The sequence below is a fragment of the Zosterops lateralis genome (genome assembly GCF_965231275.1).
Source record: "Zosterops lateralis genome assembly, chromosome: 1".
NCBI lineage: Eukaryota > Metazoa > Chordata > Aves > Passeriformes > Zosteropidae > Zosterops > Zosterops lateralis.
In genome coordinates this window covers 62,467,425-62,491,718 of record NC_139762.1, presented here as the reverse complement: position 1 = coordinate 62,491,718, position 24,294 = coordinate 62,467,425, and the positions used below count along the sequence as shown (strand labels likewise).

The following is a 24,294-nucleotide window of genomic DNA, read 5'->3' as shown; positions in this document are numbered from 1 at the left end:
CAAGAGCCATATCACACAGTATTTTGGACTACAGGTTTGTGCCTCATTGTGTTCCAAATTACATGGAATTTTAGAATAGCAATTTTAAAAAACTGCATCTAATGTTGCATCTGAGGCATGAATGGATTAAAGCAATGCAAAAGTACCTCCCCAAATGACATTTTTCAACCTCACATTGCCTAATTCACATCCATCTCCTCTGCCAAGGTCCAAAGCTAACAGCTCACATTCTGAGCACTGATGTCTAACAGGAGAGTTAGACAGGTCAAAGTCAGATTACTTTTACAACTTCCTGCAAAGATAAAAGTTCTGCCTTCTACTGTTTTATGATCCACCTCCAACAGGTAATGATTTGAAGTTCACACATCAAAGACATGATCTGGTTGGTCATTCCTTCCGATACGGAACTAATTAGCCGCTGTCCTATTTCAGCTTCCAGAAGTTTCAGTTTGAAAAAGTTACCATGATCATGAAGGCCTCCAACAGCGCTCTTCTCTCATCTCTGATGCTACTCAAACCAAAGTATCAAAAACTGTGAAGCACTGCAACCACCATGGGAAGGATCATGTACTAAAGACCATCCAAAGCCATGCTTTCTCCAAAGCAGAAGGAGCAACAGCTGTTTACTGGAAACAAGAGTTTTAGGACAAGCTGTCTAAGGATGAAATCTGTGCTTCAGATATTAATCTTTGAAAGTATTATGACCTACAAAAACTAGATAGATGCACACACATCTGTTCCCAGCTATTTATTTTATTAAAGAGCTTAAACCTATGAAAAAAAAAAAAAAAAAAGAGAAAGCCCCCATATATTCTGGAATCTTTAGTCATTTAATACTATAAGAAAAGGGATTTTATAGTTAGCATTGGGCTTTGGTGCTACTTGTCTTATCAAAATGAGGATGAAAGAGGACAGAAGAAACAAGTCATAACATGCTGGGTTTTTTTAAAGAGTTAAGACAGGCAAGAAAGATACTTTTAGAAAAAAAAAGTGTGATTTTGAGTTCAGTCCTACAATCTGAGGACCTCTTTCTTATCTTCTGCTCTGAGATTTTTATTAAGGCAAAGTTTGCAACAGGCTACTGTGCTCTAATGGAATGAATTGCCCAATAAATGAATTTGCATTTCAGCTGAAACTACAGATGAAATTGCATTTCAGTTCTACTGTCTCCATGGTTCTTGTTTATTTCTGTCAAGACAAATATTTTGCTTACTAAAGGAAAAATCATGTCATGAAGAACTGCTATCAGGGAGCTAAAATAAAACATTTCAGATCCTATGTGTTAAAAAGTGTATCTGAAAGGAAAGGAAGGAAAGCATATTTTAACAATCAGAAATAGAGGAGGAACTAACCCAGCAAGACCTCATTTGTCCTACTGAAAAATAACATCCGTAATGTAAAGTCAGATCTTTAGCAGACATAGAGATGTGAAACTTCCACTGTAAAAAATTACTCAATCATTTTGCAGGATTGTCTGTGACTCCATACTCTAATTATCTCATAGTTACATTTTAATACTGCACCTTGTTGCCAACAACCAAATACAAACATTTACAGCAGGACAGCAGGATGTATTCAATTGGCTTTAAAACATAACACACATTTCTAAAAAACTGTAAGTTAGAATAAGTTGGGTTTTTTTCTGTGAAGACAGTACTTTGAGAAAGGAAATTCAGGTTCCCAGGTAAAGACAGGAAAAAAAATCAGAGTTCCCAGAAACTTTCGTCTCAAGAAAAAATGGAAATTTATATTGGTTTGGGAAGGAAATGGCTGAGAAACACGAGAGGTAACTAAAAGAACACACAAGCATACTGCAGCACATTTCACTGTTACCAGTAAAAGCCAAACATGGGTTAAAGGTATGAAGTCCAACAATGAACTTCTAAAAACTTTGCCAGCACCAGAGATTATACCTGATAGCAGCTAATGAAAACCATTCCTTTTTGAACTCTGTCTCCTATTATTTCAGTTGATTAAAGATTTTTCTGTGCCTTTCAGACTTGGACTGTTCAGTTTTACTGCGTTCTGGTTTTCCTCCTTCATTAGTTTAGAACACTAGAAGTCATGTGCCTGTGGGCAACAGCAGGCCTGCAGCTTATAAAAGGACAGAACACTTGCATTTAATAACAATTACTATTTTGTAGCTGTGTTGTTATGGTGTGAGTGCTGTGTGGTCTAGCAGTTAGAAGGTGCAGTCAGAATCCTGATCTAATTTATGGTTATAACTTTACCTCTAATACAATAATGAAAGTTGGACAAATGACAGCACTGTCTGAGATTTTAGGCCTTTTACATCACCTGCAAAACTAGCATTACTTGCCCATCTAAAATCGTTCAGAACTATCCTTAATAATGCCTAGAGACTAATTAAAATAATGCAATTGAATTTAGATTTAATTCAAAACTCTGTACAGCATAGGCAAAGCTAGTGGAATCTGATTTTCCTAACCTTGAATGTTCTTCCAAGAGCAAATTTTATAATTTCATAGTTATTAAAGAGTTACCTAATCTTACTTTAGAAAATTCTGTCAGTACCTTTTAAATTATAACTGAGAGAACAAAGCAAATAAAGGGCATGGTCCTGAATTCTACTCAGTACACCCTATAGTCTCTTGGCTTCAGCTGAATTAAAAAAAGCAGCCCTGGAAACCAAATTTGCTTTAGAAGGCTACTTATTCTTATTCCAAAATGCAGTACAAACTAGTACTTCCATTCAGCTAGAAAAGGGAAATTTCCATATAAAAAGATAAAATGGAAAAAGGGAAAGGTAAGACTAAACAGAATATTAAAATAATGCATAGAATAGAGAAAGACCAATTAATCACCCTAACAAATTAAATCATTTTTGCAATAATGTGGTTGCTCTGAAAGAAAAATCCAGTTAAGCTATATGAAAACAAGCTACACAAAGAAAACCAAAAATCCGTTTGACATCTCTAACCCTGCCAAGGCATCAATCCAAGTACAAGCAGCAACTACTCAGCAATTCGGAGCCAGTTTATACAGACATATTATGGTGGGTACACACAGGAGAACATTCTCAATCCATTTCTCATCATGAGAAATTAAACTATTTATATTGAGTAAAAAATACAAACCAGAAGTTTAGCACTGAAGGAAAATTAAGGATGTTCATGAGGCGCTAGAAAGCCCATTAGGCATTTTGACATATTACACGCAATGTCTGCCATTAAGCAGGCACCCAAACTATCTGTTTGCACTAATGAGAGTTACTTCTGATCAGTATTTCTGACTGCTCTTTCCAATAACACATCTGGCAGCTGTTTCAAACACACGAGTTAGCAGCCAGCCAAATTCCAGGCTCACACTGTGCTGCAAGCAGGACAGCTATCCCCTGCCAGCACAGCTGCTGACGGTGAGGTCGCACACAAGCGTCACTGCTCTTGACGTAGAAACAGAAGCCAGATCCCACCAAGAGAATTTATATGTTTTATAGATATTAAAGCCTGATAAACACAAGACACACGAGCTCTCAAAAGACAGTCACTGCACAGTCTCACTGAGTATCTGCAGGCCAATGTGCACAACACACAAAATTCCCACGTTACCGACTCTGTTAAACTACTGGGCCCTTAGTCTCTCAAGTCTATTGAAATAATGGTTTTTAAATCTTAAATCTGCTTTTGCTTTATAAACTCTATGTATATTTTATGTTTCATACCTGTCAATTCCACTCACTTTGAGGAGTTTCTTATTCTTATTACAGCAGTGTTGTGATGGAAGATAGATATACACTTCAATAAACTCCTGTTTATTGAAAAAAACCCCATACATTCTAAAACAAAATAGTTTTTAAAAACTCTCAAGATTTCCATTTCACAGATGAGCTGCTAAGACCCAGAGAGGCAGCACAACTTATAAAAGATCACACAAAGATCTTTGAAAGAAGCAGGAAACAAGCACAGATCTTTCAAGATGCAGGCCAGCACTTCAGCCACAACAATGGTTCTGAAGACAATGCAAGTAGGATGTAAAATAAACTGGTGTGATTACAGCTATATTCTAATATGTGGGTTATGTGAGAAGCACCTTCACACCTTGGACATGTAAGAATAGAAAAGGTCTCAACTTTTTCTGCTGGAAAGCTATAAAAGCATGACACTCTACCTTTGCAAAAAAAAGAATATTCTCACACTACAGTTTCTGCATAACTCTTAAGAACTGAATCAAAAATATTTTTTAAAAAGGCTGAAGTAGTAGGAAGGTGCCAGGTTGAAAATCTCCATATCCATTCAAGTGGTTTCACATTCCTTGACATTAAATGCAGTTAACATATCCATTGAACTCCAGCAGTCAACAGGTAACCGAGCAGATAAGAATACAAGGTAACTGAACACACGAGCATACAACGTAACTATTCCCCCTGCACCTCCCTGCCTTTCCCCACACTCCCTCAAAGGAAAGAAATCTTTTCCTGTTCTGATCTATTTTTACAGTCTAGTGCATTGGTATTTTGGATTTTTTCCAAGGGTATTCTTTACTGGGGCATCACAACTAAATGCCAGATTTCAAAATTATTTTAGCATATTCTCATAGGCTACTTCACAGAACAACGCTGAATTAATAAAGGAACTTGCAATTACAGCCTTTTCAAATGCAAATAGGTTAAAACCTAGTAAACAAAGTTATATAAAAAAAATCCATCAGTAGCATAAAAATCAGATTCTGCTTCTTGCTCCCCCACAGGTTACACCAAGCTGTTAACAGCCTACACTCAGGGGAAAATTCTGAAAACAGCACACACAGCCTAAGTCCTTACCTACTCAACAGTTTATTTTTTGAGCAATCAATCAAGAATCAAGTTCTAAACCAGGGAGACTAACAGGGATCCTCTGTCTCCACACTCGGGCTCCCCCAGGAAGGCAGGTACAGAACCCGCCCGTACCTCCCCATGGATGCGAGCCCAAGGCAGCGGCCCCGGGCAGCGCTCGCCTCTCGCCATCCCCCTCCCTCCCGCCGCGGCCCCGAAAAGCACCGAGCGACACCCTGGGGACCCGCTGCTGCCCTGACAAAGCCAAGGCAGGCGTCTGCCGGGGCCAGGCGGAGGAGCCGGGGCTGGCCTTTCACTCGGGGCTTTACCTTTCTCCCTGCTTGGCGTTGGAAGGCGGCGGGTGAAGCACAGTCTGGTTCCCCTCCATCTCCACGATGCACTTGGTATTCAGGTCCAGCTCTGCAAGGCGACACGGCGGGGGCTGTAGCCGGGGCGAGGGAACACAGCCCCCTCCTCCCGGCACCCTGGAGCTCGTTCCCGCCGGCTCTCCCGGGAACGAGGGAATGGGGCGGCTCGTCCTCCCGCCAGCCCGGCCAGAACGCGGGGGACGCCGCGCCCCCGCCCCGAGGTGCCCCCAGAGCCCGGTTACCTCTCCTGTTCATGGGCCGGACCCTGACGGCAACTTTCACCTTGGTGTCCGACATCTTCCCCGCTCCCGGGAGCGCCGGGCGGGCGGCCCCGCTCAGCGCCGGCGGCGGCAGCGACACGGCGGAGCGGCAGCCTCCATGCCGGGCCGGGAGCGAGCCGAGGGCCGGGCGGGCGGGGAAGGCGACACAGGGAGGGAGGGAGGGATGGAAGGAGAGGAGGAGGAGGGTCCGGCGCCGGGGAGGGCGGTGGTGGCACGGCCCCAGCCGCTCCCTGCTCAGCTGGCCGCCGACGGGCTCGCCCGCAGAACCGCTGCTGCCGCCTCCTCCTTCCCAATCCCCACCGCCATATTCCGCCTCCCCTCGTCCCGCCGGGAGAGCGGCCGCCCGGGCAGGCGGCGAGAGGGCGGGGAAAGGCGGCGGCGGCGCCGGAGAGCGACGGAAAGAGCCGAGTGCCTTCGGCACGGGGGCGTGGGGAGATCCCTCTTTCCCCCCGCCCCATCCTCGGCCCGCCGCCCTTCCCAGGGAGCACGCGCCGAGGGGTGCGCGCTGGCGGGAAGGCGGGAGCGGGGATGGATGCTGCAGGAGCGGGGGTGGATGCTGCGGGAGCGGGGATGGATGCTGCGGGAGCGGGGGTGGATGCTGCGGGAGCGGGGGTGGATGCTGCGGGAGCGGGGGTGGATGCTGCGGGAGCGGGGATGGATGCTGCGGGATGATGCACCCGCCGGCCCTGCCCGGCCCCCCGTCCTGCCTTGTGCGGGTGAACGCCGCCACCGGCTTGCCCGGCTGTATATCAAATTTCCTTGGGGCAAGAAAAGGAAAAGCCATGATCTGCCTCGGAAAACGTGTTATGGTGTCAGGGGATGTTTTTTTGACAAAATAGGCACAACCCAGGATGACCTGGGTGCAGCGTGCGTGGGGGCCTGGATGCGGTGCAGCATCTCGAGGTGATGGAGCGAGAAGCCCTGCCCGGGCTCCAGAGTGCACATCCCCTCCTTGGCTGTGAAGGGCTGCCTGCCCAGTGCCGGGGCCACTCACGCTGTCCTGGTGTTCCAGGCAGCGATGGGCCACCACTGATGGGAGCTAGCCCAAACGCTGCAGGACAAGCCAGTGGCCAATTCAGTATTGGAGGAAAGCATTACAAACAGTGGTGTTTTATCCAGCAACCGAGAGCTCCGAGGATAGCTGAGCTTCCAGAGGGAAAGCCAAGAAAGATTTTTAGTTAAAAATGCAATAGGCCTCTTTTCAACGTGTCTTGTTAAAACCTTTTCTCCCTAGAAGTGTTTCCTTAGCTTCAGTAAAATATCTCCCAAAGAATCAATCTTTATTATCAATGCAGGAATTGCAGTGCAAAATAGCAATGTCTAAATGGGACTATTCTGTCTACTCTGGGGCTAAACCACTGTAGGGAGAATGGGCTAAACAACTGGTGAGGAATATATAGCTGCACTGAGAAAGAGCAGACCTCTCAAACAAAGGTGGAAACAGTGGAGGGAGGCTTAGAAGATCAATCCCTTCCCGGCTGCCAGCACACCAACCAGAAAGGCCCTGCAAAGCGATGGAGAGGAATGTTTCTGGAGGAGGCCGGGCTGTCCCGGATGGTCACAACTCGCAGGAATGCTGGAAGGAAACGAGACGCGCGCTCAGCACAGCAAAAGAGAAAGGTTACCAAATAGAGCCAGGCGTCTGGAGAGTGTCAGCAGAAGTAGCTGGTGCACGTGGACTTCTTGCCTGTAGAAGCAGGCATAAGGAATGAAGTTCATTATGAAATGCATCATAAGCATGTGGCCCAACGAGTAAAGAAAAGGAGTGATGTTGACATGAGACATCCTATTTACTGCTGTAGACTGTAAGAACCCAGATCAAAGTAAGTGCTGGCTCAAGACAAGGCATGAGGTCTGAAATGGCTGTGCAAAAAGGGAGTTGTTCTGTGAAATTTGGACACTGCTGGGAAAGAGAAGACAGCCAACAGATGGAAGGGAAAATACTCCCTTCCGTCTCAGTTTTCCACCTCTTAGTGGAAAAATGACATCATTGCAAGATTACATAAAAACAATTACATTAGCTGAAGAGAAATTAAAGGGAGTCTTTATGAGATTGACTATGATTTTGGCTATGGGAAGAGCCTTGGGAAGAAATTTTTACGAATATCTGGTATAGGCTTGTGAATTATATTTTGCCATTTGCAGATACAGAAAGCCAGCCATGCAAAACTTTGAAAAGGCAGATGCAACCTAGTTTGTTCTAATACAGACTCTAACTGTTCATTTCTTAAATGAAATGTAAAATTCTGGTTTATTCTAGTGTTAGGTAGTTGAGAAAGGGATTTTTACTCTTTCCTTCACATTGATGTGCCCTGAGAAATGGCTGCCAAAAATGTTATCTTGGTTTCCCCAGGTTTTTCTGCCAGCTCGAGAAAGGGCTTTTGGCAACTTCTCTACCATGACCTGACCACACCTATTGGGCAGCATGCTTATAGTAGAATGTATTTCTGGTCTCTCCTAAACTTTTGCCATTAGGGCAGAATAGGAAGAGGGTCATATTTTAGAGGCCCATGAGATCATTAGGTAGATCAAAGAACAATTTGTGAATTCAGGCTGATGAGACATTTCTCTTCTGGCATTGTATCTCCCCATTGAACACCATATGGAACCCTTTACATCTCTGTCTTTGCTACTGGTAGCAACTGAGGATGAATGTCTCTCACCTGTCAGAATTTGTTAGCTTGATCAGTTTACATGCCTCGTGGGAACTGGCAAGGGATACTGATGGGTCACTAACCCATTGGAATTAGCTGCCAGCTATCCCAGACATGCTGATGGATGGATGGGAGATACCGGATGAGAAATAACAGCTTATTGCTTCAGCAATGAGAAAAGATGAGAAGCTAGAGAAAGTGAAGACTGATGGTGGGTGAGGGGAACTCAGATGGAAACATGGGGATAAAATAATCTGGAGCCGTCCTTCCCTGATTTCCCTTTCCTCTCTCTGTTTTCCTCCACCCTCTATTTTATTCTGACTCTATACTACTGCAGTCAACAGGAATTTTGGAGGTTTAATAGGGCCAGGATTTAATCTTTGTCTGTTTCTTGTTTTCCATCAGTTTCATTCTTCTTCCTTGCCTTAGAGCGTTTCTGTACATTTGCCCATTGATTCACAGTTTAGCAAAGAGCATTAAAAAAACATTGCTCCTTCCTTTGGTTTGGTGGGAAGCTCCAAATGCTCCTCATTTTCCCAAGGCATAACACAGGTAATGGGATTTGATGGGATTTGCCCATGTCTTCCCATACATCCTGAGTAGGAGGATCAATCGCTCTGCTTCATGACATGGAAATGGGGGAATGATGCTGTGCATCCAGGTTGATGCCTGGAGCCCTCATGGTGTTCCAGTGACCTCCTTTCTTCAGCAAAGGGCAAGGAGAAATGTCACAGAGCCTGCCAAGAATATCCATCTTGTCAGCAGCATCCCCAGCACATACCTTACTGTGCCTGACTGATGCATACTGTCAGTGACACATCTAACTTCATCTTGTGTCACAGGAGCCAGAGGGGAGGAGAAGCTGGCAGCAGTGAGAGCATGGGAAAGCAGTGCTATTCTTTTAGTGTTGAAAGTGATAAAAGAAAGACAAAGTGTTTGATTCTATAGCACCTGAAATCCAAGTGATGCCTACAATGAAGATTTTTACTACTTATTTTAACCCAAGGAGTGTATTTTATAAGACTGGCCCAAATAAGAGCTTTGTGTTTCCAAAATTTTACTAAATATTTTTAAATTTGAATTAACAGAGAAAAAACCCTCTATTTTGAACCCAAACATATTATAGCATCATCCAGTCAGAAAGAGGTAAAATGAACGAACGCTGTATTATAAAACCAACAGATATTTTTAAGGTTAGTAATCTAATACATTACACTTAAGTTAGGGAAAAGACAGGAAGAAACCATAACTCTAACAAAATAACTGATAAATCGTTCACTTTTTATGTTGTTGAAAAAGAAGAATGGCTAATAATTCGTGCATTTTTCAAAAATAGCATTTAGTATATAGGAAGGAACATTTAGCACATGGTCATTATGGAAGGGAGAAGTATTTCATATTGGAGGGGTGGGATAAAATATGACTATATTTGTGACAAGACACAAATGAGTGTCCTGTTATGCAGACAAACTTGAATTTTTCATTAATTAAGGTGCATTTAGAGAGCACCTAGGGAAGCAAATGTCTGCCCATAACTGCACACCAGGAACCAAATTTCTGTCACACATCACTAGGCTTTGCAAGTAACCCTGCTGGACAGATGCAGTGAATTTACAAAGGAGTGTGAAGGCAGGAATTTAGCCAGTGACCTGTCTGAGGGCACTTTTCAGGCTGCTTTTCCTCTTCCTTCTTGCTCCAAATTCAATCTGGACATTAGTCAGGCTGGATGGTTGCCACCTCTGTCTTATCAAAGATCTGTTTTGACTGTCTCTAAAGCTGTGCATGAGGCATGAAAATTGTCCTCTATATTTATGGCAACACTCTGGGCCCAGAAAGGGGCTGCAGTGACAAATGCTCTTCTGACACTCAGAAAAAAATGAAGCAGTTTGAACTGCCAGCATTAAGAACAAATGCAGAATATATGCACCTAAACATTACCCTGCTAACAGGTGCTGCTCAAAACTGCACAAGATATAGAGCTTTGAACAGGCACTGCAGTTTAAACCTACCTCAGCTCTGAACAGAGTTGGCTTTCTGTGATGAGCAGACTAAATCTGTTCTTACAGCCTAATTTACAAATGTTTTGAATTACCTGATTGGTTTTACCTCACTGGGGTGATGACCTCTGCTAGACCCTAGCTTTGCCTCCATGCTCACCCTGGCTGCTGCACAGTAGATCTCACAGTGGGATCAGAGAATGAACAATTACAACAGATGAATGTCCCCAAGACAGGTGCAGTCACATCTCCATCAAGCTGAAACATTCCTTGCTGTGGGGGGAAAAAATATGGCATGCAATTTCACTGATGAGATCTGATGTTTTCTCCCTGTCTGTGATACAACATTGCAATAGGCTTTTGAAAACTTCATCCCAAGATCAGCATAGTAAATGAAACTAACCCGCCTGTAAGAGGAGCTGCTCAGTTTTAGCTACATTTAACTCCATGACCATTCTGCAGAGGACAATCTCTTTGCTGCAGTCACTGAAGAAGAGGGGTCAGGGAGCTCTGTTCCCCATCTCTTACGACTTAGAACACAGAAATAGTTTCAAATTACTGTGGGAACTTTAATGGTCATTACTACCTACAGATGAGAAGTCCTATTAATAGAAATAAATGACATTAGAAGCAGAGTAATGCAGCTATAGCAAAGAAACTGATGGGAAGTAAAAAAGGGGGAAAGGTAGAAAAGAAATTGATGGGAAGTAAAGAAAATTTCTTTATATATTGCTCAGATACATTTCCCTACACTCCAAAAGTGTGACTAAAGCTTTTACTGAATCCAAATGGAACCTTACTGTCTTGGGAGGGATTTGCTTATGGCAGAGAATTTAACATCCCTGCAATTGTAACCTCAGATATGAGCAACAGTTGTGTTTTCCTCTGACATCTAGATGTGTTCTACGTAGCTCACATTCCTTAGTTGTCTAGGAAAGAAATGGTGGCTTTATTTACATTTTTGTTGCTATTGATGTAAATTACCTGTATGGCATCCCTTTTTCTCTTCAGGAAACACTCCACCCCAACTCAAAAATCTTCCTAAATTTGCTTATACCAGAGAGAGCAGGGCCATGGGTCTTCATCCTGGACTCAACCCAGTAATACCTGAATGAAAACCTATGTAGTTCAGTTATCACTTCAGTTATTTCCTACAGTGAAAGAAGAGGTATGGGTGACATGGTAAAAAGCATGGCTGAGATTCCACCTGGAAAACTCAGTACAGCATTTAGGAAGAGGAGTTCAAAAGAGAACTAACTCATTAAAGGGTTACTGGGAGAACTGTGGCATGGTGAACATTATCAAAGAAGGGCAGACTAAAAAAGTTCAGTTTGTTTAGTCTAGCAAAATAAAGACCGAGAAGGGATATGGCTGTTTATGCTTTCTTTCAGGCCAGTCAAAAGCATGGTGTTACTGAAGTTCCAGGAAAAACACTAGGACAAGAACAAATGGATGTAAACTCTCATTTGTACAGACCTTTTATTTTGGGTTGCATTAGGAGAAGCACTGCCAGCAGGTCAAGGGAGGTGATCCTAACCCAGCACTGGTGAGGCCACACCTGGAATGCTGTGTCCAGTTCAGGGCTCCCCAGTACAAGAGGGATATGGACACAATGGAGACAGTCCAGTGAAGGGGCACAAAGATGATTAAAGGTCTGGAGCATCTCCGAAGAAGAAGGGCTGAGACAACTGGGGCTATTTAGTATGGAGAAGACTCAAAGGGAGGAATCTTATCAATGTATAGATACATCTGAAGGGGCAATGCAAAGAAGAGGGAGCCAGGCTGTCTTCAGTGGTGCCCAGTGACAGGCCAGGGGTAGTGGGCATGCACTGAAACATGGGAGGTTCCCTCTGAACATTGGGAAACACTTCTTCACTGTGAAGGTGACTGACTACTGGCATGGCTTGTCCACAGAGGTTATAGAAGCTTCATCCTTAGAGATACTCAAAAGCCATCTGGACGTGGTCCTGTGCAACCAGGTGGCCCTGCTTGGGAAGGGGAGTTGGACCAGATGGGCTCCAAAGGTCCCTGCCAACCTTAATCCTTCTCTGTTTTTGTCTCAGGCTGGAAATGAATTGACTTCTACTCCCAGAGAAATGAATGGCTTCTTACACAGAAGACCAATTAAGCTAATTTTAAGGATGAACTTGATTCGGTTAGGTGATGTGATGGCAGGGAACCTTTACTGCTGACCCTCCCAGACATGTGCCACTATGCAGTCTTTTAAACACCATGGTGATGATAATATTTTATGGTAGTGGAAAGGGAAGGGAAAGGAAACAGTTTTGTACTCTTAAAAAGTAAGATCACAAGGTCCCAAAGGAACTGACATCACCTATCTGTGGTTAATAGAACTATTAAGTAATGAAAAGGGATTGATATTAAGTTAATAGAGACTACCCCTTTTTTATCTTTCAACTTTCTGCTATGTATTAGTAGAAATCAGATGCTTTGCCTAAGAGCAAAAAGTGCCACAGTTGGTAAAGTTATTTACAATTTAAATCAGGCAGGCCCCAGTGAACTGAAGGAAAGGACAACCCTGCCATTATTCCCTCTGCCCAAAAAACTCTCGCCCCTCTTCATCTTTATGATTAGGAATGTCTGGAATGCAAGCATCACTCCAGCATATCCATGCAGTTCTCTTGTGACTGCAAGTCCCAAACTGAGATTAAGGCACTTGTGCCAAGTGCAAGGAGTTGAGTCACAAACATTGTCCAGAGCATCACTAATTATGCATTTGCTAAGTGCAGGTGTGTGCCTTTCCACAGGTAAGAAAAGTGAGTCTGCAGCCTTCAAGTGTCTTCAATGAGCAAACAGATACTACATGCAGTCTGTCAAATACACAGCAGCACTCAGACTCTGTCTTCAGAGGTGAGCCTTATACTCAGTAGGGATGAGTGGGAAAGCTGTGAATATAAACAGCCTGACTAGTGGCAGCAGTCCCTTGGAACAAAAGAGCAGCTTTCCTGTTAACCCTTCTGCACTTAGTCACAGTCCCCTTACTGGCTTACTTTCTGCTTTGAGAGAGAAGCTGAACTTTGCTGGCTACCATGGGAGAGATTTGGAACTGGGGCCCTGCCCCTGGGAAGAAGAGGAGGGTGGGGAGGGAGGAGTACATCCACCAAGCTTGCTTAGTAAGTAAGATGAGCTGTTAACCATGCTGTCCAAGCCAAAATTTCTCCTTACGCAATTATTTCTTAGCGATGCCTGCAAATAAGCACTCTAGCCAAATGTGTTATCTTTATAAAGTATGGAGAAGGAAAGAAGCTTGAAAGAGATTAGAAAGGACAACAGTACACTCTGGCATGTCAGCAAAGTAAGGAAGCTGAGTGAAGCAAAGCCTTGAGAGAGGAGGAGGAATTGTGTTTGTTAAAACATATGTAAGTCAGCTCAGCACAGATCTTGGATCTGTCTGCTGTCTATTGAAGTCATCATGAAGACTCACATTAAGTTGAGTAGGTTTCATCAGTTCCTGGAGAAGGTAGAAACAAGTGCTGAAGGTGCTTATTAAGGTGCATAATAAGACTCATGATCTTTCATTTAGAAAACAAAACACCTCATCACTTCTCCTCCCAGTTCTCTCCAGTCTGAAGAAAACATTTCAAAAATAATAATCTTATAACTACCACCACCACCAAAATTATCAGCAACAGATCATACTCTCATTTTTCTATTGAAAAACAGAAAGATTTTGCACTCTGTCAAAGAGTGCAACCACAGGGTATCCTTTGTTGTCATGTTGCTTCAAGTTTCATCATCTTTAACACATGATGAAAGGCTTGCTCTTTGCAGGTAAAAATATAAATTGAGGAACAGATGGCCTATGGAAGCTTCCAAGCTTCTTGTAGGTTGTCTACACCAGCATTTGATATGAAAACTCAGACCAGTTATAGCAGTCACCCACAAAATCCAATACAGAGTCATGGTCACTGGGATCAGCCTGTTGCTATTGCAAGGACTAAAAAAACCCAACAAACCAGTGACTTGCAAGTTAGTGACTTCTGATTTAATTTTTCCCACAGTCACTATTACAAATGGAGCAGCGCAGGAGCAGCTGGAGTAGAAGGATTGCTAAAACTGTTAGTCCACACAAAGTTTGAATTGTATAGTCCTTCACCCTCTCTTCTCCTGTAATAAAGCTTGCATTGCCTGTCTCCCAAAGGCATTCCCTGAATGACTTAGGTCCTTTCCCACCATTCATATTGTGATCTGAGGTTTCCTCCCTTTAATCTGACAGCAAAGATGAAAGACTGTTTTAGAAAAGAAACACAGCAAAACCAAAACACGGACAGAACCTCTGGGGGAATTAACCTTTCTTCTGAAAGCAAAATGGTGAGGACACACATGTACACCACAGTTTGACTAAACAACAACTAATCAGAAACACAGTTCTGGAATGGACTAAACCAGCTGGGAAGAATGGGTAAGGGTTCCACAGAAGTCACAAATAGGAGCAATGTGACTGAAATTCAGAAATCAAAACTTTAGCCTTATCATCAAGAACACTGACTCAAGGTTTAAGTCAAGCCAAACAAAGGGGTGAAAGTCCATCGCTTTATATAGATGTCTGATAATAATTCAGTTGCATGGCTTTTATTTCTCCAGTGAGAGAGAAGAAGAAAGACAAGATTTACTTCTATCTTCTGCCTGTACACTTTTCTAAGTGGTTTGGGTTTAATTGTTTGGTTTTTTTAATCTCAGTAACACTGACACAGTGGAAATATGTGAAATATAGTATCAGCTGCATTTTAATGATAACACCATCTAAGAACTGAACAGCTTTATGAACATTACAAAATAAATTACAAAATGCTCTAATGCTGGGCCGGGGGTAACTTCAATTTCACTTTGGCATACTAGGGAAGAAATGGTGCACTTTACCTTCATCTTTAAAAGGCAACAATTCTTGTTGCAAATTCTTCTTGCAAAGTAAAACTAGAAGTGTCTAACTACCCTGCAGCCTTAGAAATCTTTTCACACAGTCTTCTTGGACTAGAACCTACAGTGTCATCTCCACTATAGTATAAACACCATAACTTTTCTAACCTGTTGGCTAAGGCTAAAAACCTCCTCTGTAGGATCTGCAAGACATATTCAGGTATATGGTCTCCACTGAAGCTGGTCCAGAGTGGGTCTTGTGTCATCTCACTGGTTACTGAGCAACTGCAAATGCCAAAAGGGAAGTGTAGTACTGATCCACTTGGTCTAAAGGACTGTTAGAAACCAAGCAAGGGTTCAGTATATTATGAAAGAAGAAATAAGAAAAGCTAAACCATTACAAAAAATTTCTTTCACAAAGGATTTCTGATGCTGAAAGTCATAATTGCTTATAATACATTTTAAACATGCACAGGATTTTCAGCACATAAAACCCCAAATCAGCATTCCCAGAAATTGTCATCGTAAAGTCTGCTGCAAACACTTCTCCAGGATAAACCTCTGCACTAGCCTGAATCTCCCTGACTTCAAGCCCAGTCCTGCAGCATTTATTTATGTGGACAATTCCATTTGCACTACTCATAACTGCACAGATAAACTACTCATGACAGAGCAAGCCTCAGCTCAAACAAGTCAGTTCAAGTAATATTAGGAATAGAAAAAGACTAATACACTAATATACTTTAAATACTTCTGGCTCCATAATATCATGCTGTAAGTTGGGGGGAAGTTGGCAGAGAATTCACTGAAGAGCCCTATTTCCTACCTAATTAAGGACAATGACAGATAAGGGAGCCAGGCACATCCTTCTCATATTAAAGTGATTATATAATTTTAATACTTAATCTGTCTGACTCTTTTTGCTAGATTCCTTATAAAGCACATTTTAATGACATTATATTTCTTCTCATGATAGTACCTTAGTCTGAGATAGTAAAAACCACAATTGTTCTTTGCTTCTTACTTTTAGTACAGATCAGTAGTTACTAAATACTGGTTAAACTCCATAGTCCATATTATTGATGAAATCATGCTAGGTGAGCATCAAACAGGTTTTACCTTTAATCTATTTATATATGGAAAAAATCCCAGTAAGAGTTACCTCCTGTGATTATGTAGGTGTATTATTCTTTCAAGATAATTTTTTTGTACTAGAAGTTTTAAAAGCAACCTTTGAAAAAAAAATTTTATTTTTTTCTTTTTTTCTTTTTTTTTTTTTGGTTGGTTGGATGGTTTTCTTAGTATCTTCAGAGTTTTCTCAAAGTAAATTATTTCTTTTTCTGAGCTATAATTTTTGATCTCTAATCTTATGTCTTGCTTTAAATTGCCTACCACTTATTCATTACAAGGCATATAATGATATTTAAAGTATTTAAAATGTTTTACAGAATCTTGTGGCAAGCAATTGTTTCCCAATTTAAAAAAAAAAAAAACATATTCCACGAAAGCAGGATTTGTTGTCTCACCTCAACTCTCTGCCCATATAGTGCTCACCTGTGAACAAAGAATAAAAATTGCCTACATTAAGAGGGATCTTTAGAAAAATGCAACATACGTATTAATTCAATTATAGGGAGCATACTTCCCTAAAACTGCTAGTTTGCTCCAAATCTTCATTCCTTCCCCACCAATCCAGATTTTTGCTACAAACTAACAGATAATAAAAGCTACAGGTAACTCTCATAATAGTTTTAATGATTGCCATCTGAAAAGTGTCTAATTGTAGCTGGAAAATCTGTTCAAATGCAGGTTATTCCTCTGCCAGAGGTAAACACTAATCAAAAGGCAATAGCCTTTATTATCTTGTCAATTTTCCAGGCTGAAATGCTTCACCTCTTAAGAATGCATTCCCTTTACTGGAATGATGGGTGTGCTCTGTGCTCTGACTTGGTGGAGTTCACCCTCTGCTTAAGCCACAGACACCTTTCATTTTTAAATTTTTTTTTCTCCTTTTCAGAGTTCATCTCCTCTCCTCCTTTCTATCAATGTGAAATTTGAGCATTTCAAAACTGAAACCACACACCGTTGTGGAGCACACTGGAAGCAATTATCTAGGAATACACTGTGGTTTGGAAAAGTATTAATCTCCATGATTTGTAGGAAACACCAAAGGAATTGGTAACAAAAAGATCGTCAGTATAATGTCAAAACTTCTTCCAAAATCAGAAAGGCATGTCCCAGACAAAAGGGTAATTAAACACAGACTCTCCCTGCTTTATTAAGGTAACCTTGTAATGGGAATTCTGAGATCTAGCCTGAAGTCTGCCAAAGGCTTCCCTTGATTTTCAGCTTTCTCGTCAGCAGCTGCAGGGCCAAGACATTTGTACTGTGTTTGCCTCACAGAAAGGTTGTAGCGCCAAGTTCAGGAATATCAGTAAATCTCTTGGAAAGCAGTAGTGAGAAAAAGGTGTAAGTGCAATGCATAGTCTGCTCCCTGAGAACCTCTCCAGTATTAGAGAGCTTTGAAGCTGCCCAGGAGTCAGACGTGTTCCACAAAGGAGGCACTTTAGAGAAAGCCTGGATGTTTATGTAACAGTATCAAAGAAGCGCTTGCTGGTCTCCGGACGATCTGTCAGTTCTCCTGAGATGCCTGAATGAAGAGCAAGGTTTAGAACTCACTTGAAAAATATGTGTATTTTTGCTTTGCTCCTGTGCAGGAAAGCTGTGACTCACAGGTGACATGTAAACTGTAAGATGAGCCTTTGAGAAGAGGGTGCAACAGCATTGTGACCCATGGTCCCAGGGAAAAAAGCTGCTTTTTGACCTCCATCAACCCTTCCAGAATTGAAAGGTCTCCTATATTCATGGCTATCTTCCTGATGGACCTGTATAAAATTCTTAGTGGTTTGGGGACTGGACATTATAGGAGATACCCTTTTCCTCTGAAATCAGTCCATGTTAAAAAATGCTGCAGTGATGTTGCATCCATGCTTTGGGAAAATATAAAGATCAAGTTGATGTGCACAGCAATGTGACTGGAGGAAATGGACATGTGCTCAAATGGACAATGGCCAAAATTAAATAAATTTTACTTTTTTTTCACCCTTTCTCACATATTCATCAATCTGAAAAAAATATTCTTTATCTAAAATTATTTTCTTCACAAGCAAAACAAAAAATACATATGTTACAGAACATCATCTCAATATGTATTTCTGAAACTCCTCTGACTCCTTTAATTCCTTAACACTGTAAACATACCCTGATGTATTTATATGCAGCCTGAGATCAGTGCTTAAAAATAAACCAAATAGGAATTGCAGTGTGTGTGTGTGCACATCAGACATAGCAATCTCCACTAGGGGCTGAAGACATGATATTAAAGGAATACTGTCCATTATATTTATTTGGTTTTAATTCAGTGGCTAAAGCATGAGGTGCAGAGAGTTATGCAAAGGTGGTGGATTAAAAAAAACAAAAACAAAACAACAACAGTAAGGTCACTGAAGTAACTAGACAGAGTCCTATGTTCCCTTCTAAATGGAATGGCCACCACTCTTTTCCAGAGGTAAGCACACATCTATTTATCCCCATTCCAAGCACAACCAGTCAGACCCCAAACCTAAGGAAATCAGTTCAAGCATGGGCCCTTCAATATTTGCCATCTCTCTCTCATAACACAAGATTTTGTGTCAAAAGGAAGATTTCAGCTTTACTGCTGCATTTTCCCTTACACACCAAAGAACTCAACATTTTTAATATTTGGTTTTATACAGTTCGTTATGGCAATTAAGGCACCTGCATCAAATTAATTAATTAAGGCAGAATGTAAAGGTTCCTTTGCTGCAACGTTGTACAACACAAAGCACCAAGCTGTAGAGTAAAAGGGAAAACTGTTCACAGAAGAAGTCTAGATTTGCTTTCAATAGGTAGGTAAAGCAGAGAATGCAGGAAATGGCACACAGAAAAAAAAATCTATTACGTAGAATAAGTCCCAAAGTTTATTTTGCTTATAAACCCCAAAATCAAGGGATTTCTAGTTACCAAAGGAGACAGGAATAGAGTGGGCAACAATGGGAGTGTTTGTAGATTTTAAAACAGTATGAGTCAAATGTTTAAAAATCAGCATTTCAACTGCTGGAAAGTTGCCTACATGGCAGTAGGTCCTAGGAAATTTGCCCATCCACGAATTTAGTAGTAGAAACAAGCTCCTGGTGCACACAAAGGTTTGAGAAGATGAAAGCTCACAGCCCATGGTTCAGAGGAAGTGTTACTGTGACAAAGTATTAATTATGTATGAATACAGCATTGATGGCATTGCATGCATTTTGACACAAAGCAGTCCCCCAAAGGAAGTGTTATCTAATTGGTTCTATCAAAGGCAGGCATCTCCTTGGCATCTAGAAAGGAATATATAATCCAGGGGTCTGCTTCTCCCAGTAAATTTCCTTCCTGACCTCCCAACTGGGCTCCTGCTCAGGGCCATCCAGCTTGTACTGCAGAATGGCCAAGGAGGATTTCTGGCTCTCCCAAAGGCACTTGCTGTCTGGCCAGACAGTAGAGAAGGCTGAAAAATACCAACTGTGCACACCTATGTGATTTTCAATAGCAAAAAATGGCCCTACAACAACTTCTGCAGGATATCCCCAAATAGAAGAAGAAACCATCTACAGGACAACTGCAATACAGAAATGGTGTTGTAACAAGGAAACACATGAGGAAAAGTTATGAGGAATTATCACTAAATTACTAAAATATAGGAGTAAGCAAATCACACTTTATTGGCAGGCTGCTGTTCAATTAACCTTTACAAATAGCTGCAATTAATAGACTTGTTTATATAAATGTTGACATGAGACAGATTAACACACGGCTGAATTAGAGGGCTAAACTGCTCCAATTTAATGCAACTATTTGGTAAATCACTCGTGCTGTAACACATGCAGTTATTAAATGCCCTGAAGTCAGACCAAACGCCAGATAAAAATTTACTGATAGATTGCCTGTGAACTTCAAATTACATAAGTTAATATTAATGATTTCAATTACTAAAAAAAAAGACATTACCTCAAAAATTTTATTCCATTTTAACCTACTCATCTCTACCTCAGATAGCATTTACATTTATATCTAACTTCATTTTAATACTGAACCATCTAAGTAATCATTTTAGCAGCAGATAAATGCTGAAAAATGCAGGAGTGACTTCTAGTGGGGGTTTTTAATCCTTCTCAAAATAAGCCATATATACCATAATTTCCACTATGCAATAAGGCAAAAGGACTTTGTCCACAGTAAACTCTGAGAATATAACAATATTGTGAGTAAAACAAGTGATTATAAACTGATCTAAATCTCCTATGTGTTCACAATCAACAAAACCTCATTTGGAAGTTAAGGGAAAAAATGAAGCTTACTTCTCACTAACATTTCAATTTGCAGTTGAATCCTGGAGTTTGGAGTGCGAAAAGCACCATATTAATGACACAACAGGGCCACGCAGTGCTGAAAACCTCCTACGTGTAGCTGTGTTAGCAGCACAGCCAATTGAAACTTACATATGCAGGAGCATTTGTGGTCTAAACGTGAATACTTCAAGAGGCTTTTAGGCAAAGCAGCCCACGCTGTGTAACCACACACCAGATTATCTCTAGGTAAAGACAGAGACTTGGGCATTTCAGAGGAAGACAAAGTGCTCCAGTACAACCTTAATAAAGGTGAGAATAAGCTAGCAGAGAGAAGAGTGCCCCCAGAAATGCATTTTCCTGCATTTTCCTGGTACGGAAAAAAAAAAATCTTTGAACATGATTTCACTTCTCATAACTCACTCATCAGTGTTAGCTCCTCCATCACAATGATTTTAACTGGATTTATGCTACCTTGAATGGATGCTTCCAATTCTCTTATCATTCTGTCAAGGCAATCTCCTTCCTTGTGCACAATTCCTGGAAACAGTTTTGTCAGGAGTGTATCTATACTTAATTAAGAACAGTGAAAACTATGTGCTGGGAAATGTAAATAAATGACGCATTACTTTCACAGGTGCTGGTCTTTGATTACTTGTCAAAAAACCCCCAAAACCACTTGGTTGTCAAGGCATGGAATAGTTTTAAAATGTCAAATGATTTGTTTGGTTGATTTGTTGTTGGCTACAGGCAGCAACAGCCAGGTTCTCTCCCACAGGTAGGCAAGAGACGTGATACAAGTTTTGCAGAAAACACGGCATGCTGGTCAGAGGGTGATTTCACTCAGAGCCCCAAAACCGCCTCCACCCTCCACTCCTACAAACTCCAGAACTCCGCGTGCTTTATGGCCAGAAGCGGCTTGAGCCTGCAGCAAGAAGCGTCTAAGCCCCCTCAGGTAGAGCTATACACTTTTATTGAATGATCACCGCTGTCTAAAACCACCAGGGAATTGTTTGCCGTGTAAGTCAATCCGACAGGATAAAATAGCCCGTGGCTAATTAGAGGATTAAAGATTGGAAATTCCTCAGGTTTCCCTAGGCATATGACAGCCTGGCTACAAACATCCGTTACTATGACACGACCTTCTCCGTCAAAGGCCACAGCGGTAGCGTGTATTCTGGAGGGGAAAAGGAGGTTCAGGCCGAAGGTGTCCACCTGCCCGAGGAGATCCATCTCCGCACTGAACACAGTGACGCGGGTGCTGCCCTTGCTCGGCCCTCGGGCTCTCAGGTGCTCTGTCACCGCGACAGCGCCCGAGGTGGGGCAGACGGCAACAGCCCTGGGGCTGACCAGCCGGGACCGGACCATCTGACACTTCTTCAACTCCCCCCGTCGGAAGTCGGCGGACAAGCGGTACAGCGCACCCGCCTCCGCGTCGGTCAGGATTACTTCGCTCTCGGAGGCGGCATCCAGGCCCCAGGGCAGAGAGAAGCCTTCCCGGACGGCCAGGACGCCCCTTCCCTCACAATCGAAGGCCTTCACGGAGCGGTCCCCGCCGTCGGTGACCACCACGTGCCCATCCGACGTGACGGTCACATCCAGCGGATACTTGATGTCGTTGCCCCCGTCCCCGCGCTCCCCGAACCGCCGCAGGCAGACCCCGCTCGGCCCGAAGACGTGGATCCTCTTCTTGCCGTCGTGTGCCACGGCCAGGCGGCCGGACTCGGGGCAGGCGGCCAGGCCGGTGGGGTTCACCAGGAACCCCCAGCCCCCCAGGCACAGGCACAGCCGCAGCCCGAGCTTTGCAGGGGCCGCCGCCGCCCCTCCGCCGCTCCCGCCCAGGGCCGAGGCCGGGCCGCCGCCGGCGGGGCGCAGGAGCTCCAGCAGCTGCAGCAGCGGGCGGCAGTCGCTGGTCTCGGCGGGGCCGCAGGGCCGCCGGCAGAAGGGACACTCCAGCCTCTGCCGCTCGGCGCCGGCCAGGGCCCCCACGCAGCCCCGGCAGAGGACGTGCCCGCAGGGCAGGTTGAGCGGCCGCCGCTCCCCGTCGGGGCCGTACGGCTCGAAGCACACCCGGCACTCCAGCAGGCTCAGCTCCGCCTCGTCCTCCGCCGCCATCCCCGCCCGAGGAGAGCGATCCGAGCCCCCGGGCCCAGCGGGGCGGGCGCTGAGGCGGCTGAGGCGGCTGAGGCGCCGAGCGCCCCCTGCGGGACAGAGGGGGAGGAGCAGGGCCCGGGCCCCTTCCCGCCGGCACCCCGGAGTGTCCCGTACCCAGAACAGCCCTGCTCGTACATCATATCCACAACAGTCCAGTATCCACCAGAGTGTTCAACTACCCGCCAGAATGTTCAATTATTCACCGCACTCCTACAGACATCCAGTTACCAAGTTACCATACCACTAGTAGCTCTCCTTATGCGCCTACCAGAGTAAGCAATTAAGCCACAGTTCCACAGAATCGTGGAATCACTGAATGGTTTTGATTGGAAGGGATCTTGAAGATTATCTAGTTCCAATCCCCCTCCTATAGGCAGGGATGACCGGGTTGCTCAAAGCATCATCCAACCTGGTCTTGAACACTTCCAGGGATGGGGCATCCACAGCTTCTCTGGCCAACCTCATCACCTCATCAGCCTTCCAGTCTCATCACCTTTGCACTAAGGAATTTCTTCTTAATATATCATCTAAAATTACCCTCTGTCAGATTTCCCCTTGCCCTGTCACTATATGTCCATGTAAAAAGTCTCTATTCAATTCTCCTGCAGGCCCTTCAGGTACTGGAAGGCTGACCTAAGGTCTCCCCAGAGCCTTCTCCAGGCTGAACAATTCCAACTCTCTCAGCCTATCTTCATAGCAAATGCACTCCATCCCTCTGAAAACCTTGATTTAACTGGATTTTTTCTGCTGTTATGGCAAAATTTAGAAAATATTTACACTCATCACTAGTAGACACATTTCTCAGACAGGCACATACACACATTTTTTGTAAGGTACATGGACAGCATGTGCTTCTTCTGCTAGGTGTATTTACAGGGTATTCTCAGAGTAATTGCAGGGCACACACAGATCTTACACATCCTAAAATGGCTGTTTTGGCACGTGGCATTGCTCTTGCCAGGCTGTTGCATGCCTGGGAGTCCTGTGCAGGATACCACAGAGCATGTGGCAGCCTCGTGCCAAGTGTCTGGCCTTTTGTGGCTATCACATATCTGGAAGTCTGAGATAAACTTTGGGAGCTCTCATGTTGCATCCGGAAAAAACTTGAAAGGAAGAAGATGCTTTAACCTGGTAGCTGCAGTACTGGCCAGCAGTGAAAACAAACCCAGCAGCTCCCAGCTTGCATTGGCCCATTGGCTTCGTCCCTTCTTCTCTCTGTCAACCCAACCTTGAAACATGAGTATCTACAAGCAATACTGAGTGTTCCAATGAGCTGTGGGCGTGGGGACTGCTGTGCTAAAACCAGCAGACAGACCCATTTACAGCTCTAGGACTATGGCACTTTAAAAAGCCCCATGGCTTTTACTCGACTTCTATTCTTGATGAATTGCAATCAAACCTTTCCTTTCAAAATAAGCTGCAAGGAGAAATTGCTGTGCTCTGCCGCCCTCAAAGTAGAGAAGATTTTCCTCATATTCAGAAGACAGAACTTCCTGTGTTTCAGTTTGTGTCTTTTACACCTTTTCCTGTCCCTGAGCACCACTGGAAAGTCTACTCCCATCCTCTTGTCAACTGCCCTTAAAGATAGTTGTAAGCATTGATGGTCCCTTCTCAGTTGCCTCCTCTCCAGAATAACAATCCTAGCTCTCTCAGCCTTTCCTCATAAGCAAGATGCTCCAGCCCCCCAGCCATCTTTGTAGTCCTCTGCTGGGCCTACTCCATGTTGAGGCCTCTCTTGTACTGAGGAGCTCAGAACTGGACACAGCACTCCAGATGTGGCCTCACC

At 43.4% G+C, this 24,294-nt stretch overlaps 2 protein-coding genes across 4 annotated transcripts in view; both read right to left on the bottom strand.

Moving 5' to 3' along the window:
* KIF13A (kinesin family member 13A) overlaps window positions 1-5,471 on the bottom strand; it is a 102,966-nt gene extending 97,495 nt beyond the window's left edge. For all 3 annotated transcript variants that reach the window (XM_083856728.1, XM_083856726.1, XM_083856727.1), the window contains exons 1-2: window positions 5,382-5,471; window positions 5,101-5,191 (exon numbers count right to left, since the gene is read on the bottom strand). In XM_083856728.1, coding sequence (XP_083712854.1) covers window positions 5,101-5,191; window positions 5,382-5,436 — 146 coding nt within the window. In that variant the 5' untranslated portion in view covers window positions 5,437-5,471. The remainder of the gene's footprint in view (window positions 1-5,100; window positions 5,192-5,381) is intronic.
* A 13,477-nt stretch (window positions 5,472-18,948) lies between these two features.
* NHLRC1 (NHL repeat containing E3 ubiquitin protein ligase 1) lies at window positions 18,949-22,469 on the bottom strand (the record flags this gene model as incomplete). The annotated part of the gene is made up of 1 exon (XM_083876215.1): window positions 18,949-22,469. One exon carries the CDS (start codon window positions 22,467-22,469, stop codon window positions 21,306-21,308), a length of 1,164 nt encoding a protein of 387 aa, XP_083732341.1. The 3' UTR covers window positions 18,949-21,305.
* Window positions 22,470-24,294: the final 1,825 nt, after the last annotated feature.